The 6,000-nt window shown below is 36.6% G+C and overlaps 2 protein-coding genes across 2 annotated transcripts; one reads left to right on the forward strand and one right to left on the reverse strand.

Moving 5' to 3' along the window:
* Nucleotides 1–266: 266 nt before the first annotated feature.
* Nucleotides 267–2,690, forward strand: GCK72_021127 (uncharacterized protein; the record flags this gene model as incomplete). The annotated part of the gene is made up of 6 exons (XM_053734037.1): nt 267–869; nt 1,330–1,509; nt 1,566–1,672; nt 1,720–2,086; nt 2,336–2,383; nt 2,448–2,690. The coding sequence occupies 6 exons, from the start codon at nt 267–269 to the stop codon at nt 2,688–2,690; spliced, it is 1,548 nt and encodes a 515-aa protein (XP_053582950.1).
* Nucleotides 2,691–3,934: 1,244 nt separating this feature from the next.
* Nucleotides 3,935–4,645, reverse strand: GCK72_021128 (uncharacterized protein; the record flags this gene model as incomplete). The annotated part of the gene is made up of 2 exons (XM_003096387.2): nt 3,935–4,514; nt 4,566–4,645. 2 exons carry the CDS (start codon nt 4,643–4,645, stop codon nt 3,935–3,937), a joined length of 660 nt encoding a protein of 219 aa, XP_003096435.2.
* Between the last annotated feature and the right edge of the window lie 1,355 nt (nt 4,646–6,000).

Here is a 6,000-nt window from a genome sequence, read left to right on the forward strand (position 1 = left end):
TTTTAAAAAATGGTCTGTAGACATAAACGCCATAAAACTCAAATATAAACATGTTCCCATTCTTATAACACGGAGAGCTTATTTTGATTAGTTTTTTGTATGTGCTTTTTCTTCCAATTATCAATCATTTGTTTTTTTTAATAGTAGGACAACCTGTTTCCTTTCTTGAAATTTCGTAACATCTAATTCCTTCCCAGTTTCTAAAAAAGATCTTTGTCCCGATGTTTTCTTTTTTTTTAATTAAAAAAATGTTTCAGAAATTTCCGATGCCTTTCGCCTACGATCAAACGATCATACATCCAATTGGATTACAATTTAGATTCAACGACCAAGAAGCTGAAGGTGTAATAGAAGATTGGCATTTTGAAACAAAATATCACTACAAACAAGTTAGAGGGCCTGCAGGAGTATCAAGTACTGCTGTTACAGTCCATTCCTCTGAAAATATAGTAGAAGACTATTTCATATCGGTGGTTTGTGAAGATGTGGAAGCATTTGTGATAAATCAACAAGAGAGATTGTCTGATTTCGATTTAACTTCTTTATTCACCTACGAAGATCAGAAAATGCTAGAAACAAACATCAACAGAATGTGTCGATGTTTAGAAAACTCATTGCAATCGAGAACTGAAAAGTTGAAAGTGGAACATTTCACTCTGTCAGTTCTTGAAATAAATCAAGCTGTATCAGCAGTCAATCTACTCGACCGTGATTTTCTAGGAAAAGTTACTGTACACTTGCCGTTTAATGATCAGGGATTCACAGCTGAAGATTTCATACCTCTAATTAAAGGGCAGAGACCGCAGAGGTTGGATCTGAGAATCCACTTATATGAATTCTCATCGCAAGAGCTGGAGGAAGTGAGAAAGGTAAGAATTTTCAATGTTTCTTTATCAGGAAATCTTCAATTATATAAATGCGCTCTATAAATGCTGGAAAAATAGGAAAGAATCAAGAGACGCAAAGGAATTGAGCCCCTTTTTCGCAAAATTTTTCGAAATTTTCTGAGAACTTCATCAAAAATAGTCAAAAATCCTATGTACGCTTGAATTTTACCGATATGTAAAAGAATAGTCAAAAATCCGCCTTGTTGCAAAAAAATTCAGAAAATTTGTCAAAAAAATTCAAATTCTCAAATTTTTATACTGTAACCCGAGCCGGCCCGTTGCAAGTCTCAGAGTCAGCTGGGTGGCCCGCCCTCCGCATGGCGGTCCCAGCAACGATAGTCGTCGTCTCAAACCTGAATTTCCAGTTCTGAGTTGTCTAACTGTAATGAGGGCAGCTCCAAGAGAACTAAAATTCTCATTACCAAATGTTTCACTCTTTCAGATTTTTAACTGCACGTCCAAACAACTCTACTCTATTTGTATCAAATTTAAATACATGGATGAAAAATGTTATGAGTTAATTGAAGAAGCAACATTTTGCATAGTTGAGCTCTATTACATGTTAAGCGAAATTTCGTTCACAGTAAAGGGAGCTCGTGAAGAAAAGGAAGAACTTATCATGGTAAGTAGGTGCCTGTTATTAGACAAAACAATTTCAATATTTTTAAATTTTTTCAGAGAAGGTGTTCAGAGCTCAATCAATTAGACAACACAATTCCTATAAATATCTTCGAGGTCCCTTTGATAATGAGTTCAATTGTATCAAATTTAGAATGTCCTCAGATGTATGTGTACTTGAAAAACCTCTCAATCCTAAAATAACTGATTTCAGTCAATCACTTCGAAAGGTATCCCGAGGAATCCGTCAGTGTGTAGACCATATCAAACCAGATCCGCGTATCCTTAGTTATTCCATTTGGCTTGGGAATTCTTTCAGAGCTTGTATTGACTCAGTGATGAATAGACCAATTTGGGCACACTACAAGGGATTTTCTGAAAACTTTCTGGAACGGGAATCAGTACTTCAAATTGTAAATGATTTCGAGTTGAATACCAAACATCAAAAAAGTTGCATGGATGAACTATATATTGAAATGTATAAAGAAATCTGGGAGTTTTTAGAAGAAAACGATTGGGATCGGCCAATAATTTTCAAACTGCTCAGAGATGTCTTGATCTCCAGGGAATCCCCATTGAAGGTTAGAAAATTGACGTTGATTACCCGCTGGCATTGTTTGCTGATGGGGATACTACCGTATCTTGACGCGAAATATTTGGAATCTATTAGCATACAGAGAATCAAAGGAATTGATGAATAATGTACAATTGATCTAGATGAAATTTCAAAAACTGAGCAATGGAGCAAAGCGAAGGAGTTGTGCATGAAAACTTTGACTGTTCGAACGTCAATTCAAGACATGAATATTTTGAATTTTAAAACGATTGAGATCACTATGGAAACAATGTCGCTGGAGGATATTACGTATTGCAGAAAGGTGTGTAGCCAATAATACCCGTATTTGATTTTACAAAGCGTCAAATTATATTCTTCTATTTCAGAACCTAACTCAACCTTCAGTCTTCATAACGTTCAAGATACATATCAAAAACTGTTCAACTGCCGACTTTCTTGCAGCTCTTGGAGAACCTTATCGTGTCGTCAACAACCTCAAGTATATATGGTTTTTCCGGATTGAAAATACCCCAGAATATCTTCATGTGGTGCTCCAACAAATCCCTCAAACGACGGAAGGCCGTTTGAATCTTGCGAAAATCCATCAGGACGACACTCCATTTTTTTGAATTTCATAACAGTTTTTCAATGTTTGAATCTTTTTCCAATTCTCGGGCGATATGAGTTCATGAGACGTTTTGCAACTAGGCTATTTTGAAACTTTCATTTTTTCATTATCTATCTTTAATTTTATGGTCAACTCAAGGAGTAGCACTCCAATTTCCATATCAGTTATTAGATGTCAAAAAATGTATTGATAAGGATAATATATTAACTATGGAAATGTGTCAGCATAAACAATCAAAAATCAAGAAATAATATCACATATTTTGTATCGTCTTTCCTTCTCTGCTCCTCTTTTTTACAGCACATTCCAGAATGATAAGGTTCTAGGTAAACAATGAGATGATAATACGCGAAACATATGCTAGTAGTGCTTCATACAGTTTTGTTGAAATTTTTGTGTCAAAAGTTGTATGACAACGAATATTATTATAAATGTTGTTTTTGTTAACATTTTGGGGCACAGATACTCAGCAGATATTTCTTCCGTATTTTCAACTCCTTCCTGCCAAACCCAAGTATATATGGTATTTCCGGATTGAAAATACCCCAGAATATCTTCATGTTGTGCTCGAACAAATCCCAATTAAAACTGATGGCTGTTTGCACTTTGCGAGAGTATCTACAGATGAAAATCTTGACAACTGGCTTGGCGGATCCCAGAAGTTTTCTAGATCGTATCACTGCAACTTCCCCGCCAACTACGGCAGCTCATTTGGTAGCCTAACTACAACAAAGCTAGTCATGACAGACAGACATGCATGCATTTTTGGGTCAGATGTTCCTGAATCATTTCTAGTAATGAATCTTATGTAAAAATCAGACTTTCTAATAAGAAAAGCTTTATTTCATCGAAATAGCAGAACGTGAAAATATAAAAGAAAACATTATTTGATACCAACAATGTTATTTAGAACAGAGCGTTCACGGCCAAACAAGGAAATGGATGACTGTCGACCTCTGCCCCTCCGCGTCTATGAATAAAATTGTGGCTTTCTTTCCATCCGCTCTCCTTATTATATCATATCCTCCACAAAACGATACCCCTAAAAAGTCTAGTTGTTTCGAGTAGTGGAACGCTCTTTCTTGGTCTCTTGGAAAAGGAACAGCCTTCAGTCCTCCCAGAAGATTCCTTACATTGACTTTTTCGGATGTAGACACTAACAAGTGCTCCAGTCTTGAATCACATTTCTTTCTTATCCAATTTTTGAAGAATAGATTGAGTTCTTTGAGATTTAATTCTGCGTGTTTAAGATTCAATTTCAGTGCATTCGTGATCATCAAGAGTGAACTTGAATTTCGGGAAAGTACTCGTCTCAATATTTAAATACTTTAAATTGCTCTTCAGAAATGTCTGGAACTCTTCTCTGGTCTCGAAAGGAATTTGGGACAGTGAAATTTCCGTGGTAACCGCCGAAAGGATTTCCAGAGATTTCTTTGCAAAATTATAGGAACATCCGAAAATGATGATTAACTTATGGAGTTTTGTCACTTGACCAAAAGTATCGCACATTTCTAGCTGTGGAGATCCACAGAGATCCAGTTGACCAATCGATTCACAATTCGTCACGTCAAGAACCCGTTCGAACCATTGTGTTGCTGTTAATCCGGTGTTTTCGTGAGTAAACGTTTTTTCTTGAAACATTACATTGACCAAATGTGGAACTCCTTTTGTGTAGAAATAGAGGGGCACTGATTTTCCATTACTCAAGTAAACTGTAATATAAAGGTGATCTTTTCCTACTAGCAGATTCATGGAACTGGAACATAATTTGCGAAAGATTTTTGACAAATAATTGGCTTTTCTGGAAAGTAGCGAGACGGCAATTCTGTAATAATTGAATATGAGACAGAACGAAAAAAGAAATAGGAAAACTTACACATCACTTGTTTCCATTTGTTGAAAAACTGGAATCAGTGCAAGTCTTGGAAGGCGTAAGAGAGGAAACGGAGTCGTCATCTCGGTAGGGGAGAGAAAGGATACAAATGAGATGAGGAATCAATGACTGGTGGTGTCGGAGGGAAACCGCATCGCACGGCCGCGACGAGGTTAAAGTGCGCTCTGGGAAGACAAACATTTTTAGGGAGAGCACCTGCACATCTAACTCTCGTCCTGAGAACACAGGTAAAGCGTGGAGAGTGGTAAGCGAGTGGTACCTGAAGGCCCGCTGATTGGCGAATTGTGGAATCGTATTCGTTTTTATTGTTCCGATTTTTCTTGTACATGTCTTTGCAAAAATATGAGAAAAAAAGCGATAGTTGCAGCTAGACAGACAGACGTGTATACATTAATATATTCACGTCTCTTATTGTTGGTTCATTGTTTGCCTAGAACGTTATCATTTGAGAGTGTGTCCTAAAAAAAGAGAAACAGAGAAGGAAAGAGGAGAAAACAAAAATTTCACATTATTTTTTGATTTTTGATTGTTTATGCTGACACATTATCCACCACCTTCTTTCCCAATGGGGCGTAGGTATGGCTGGGCCAAAAAAAGTGGGCGGGGCTTAAGTGCGTGTCTATAATTTTGTTTTTTGCTTTGGCCAGTGTAACTCTGTTCAAACTTTATAGTTTTCGATAATTCTTTTTTAGCTTCTTAGCTAATAACTTTTTCTTGCTTTTTGCCAAATTTCATATTTCTGGAGTGAAAAAGAGCAGAGTTCTGCTCAAAATTCGGCAAAAAAAACGACAAAAAATGTCGATTTTTTTGTCCGCATCTTGAGCCATTCATAACTTTCCGAATTCTCGATGAAATTTTGATTTTATTTTTTTAATCGATAGGAATTTTATTTTTTTACCTTTTATTAAGAACCCCCTTTTTGAGATTCCATACTTCTAAACGAGTTATAATCGATAGAATGGAGGCAACTTTTTATTTTGAGAAAATTTTCGGTTTTTTGATTTTTCGGTTTTTTTGCTTTACCTCGATTATCTCGAGTTCTACCCGATATTTTTTCATATAACTTGGTTACTAGACGTATTGTTCGACGAGAAATCACTTTTTCACGTCAAATTCCTGATTTGAATCATCCCCCGTCCGGTACGGCCGGTGGTCTGAAGAAAAACACAAAAAAACGCCTTGCTGTAGTCGGCCTCCACCGGACTTTTTTGGCTGTCCTGAAAAATTTTTGCACTAAAGTTGTTTTGATTTTTTGATATGTTTGTCAAATCGGAATTATCTAATGGAATATCAAGTTTCAGCCAAAACGGTCCAGTGGGAGCTGAGCTGTGGAGAAAACGTGTTTTTCGCTTATATCGCTTAGCTCTGGAGTGTCTTTTGTCCGGCTAATACGGTTTTGTGTTGTGTGTTAGCCAAG

The sequence above is a fragment of the Caenorhabditis remanei genome, chromosome V (assembly GCF_010183535.1).
Source record: "Caenorhabditis remanei strain PX506 chromosome V, whole genome shotgun sequence".
Taxonomy (NCBI): Eukaryota; Metazoa; Nematoda; class Chromadorea; order Rhabditida; family Rhabditidae; genus Caenorhabditis; species Caenorhabditis remanei.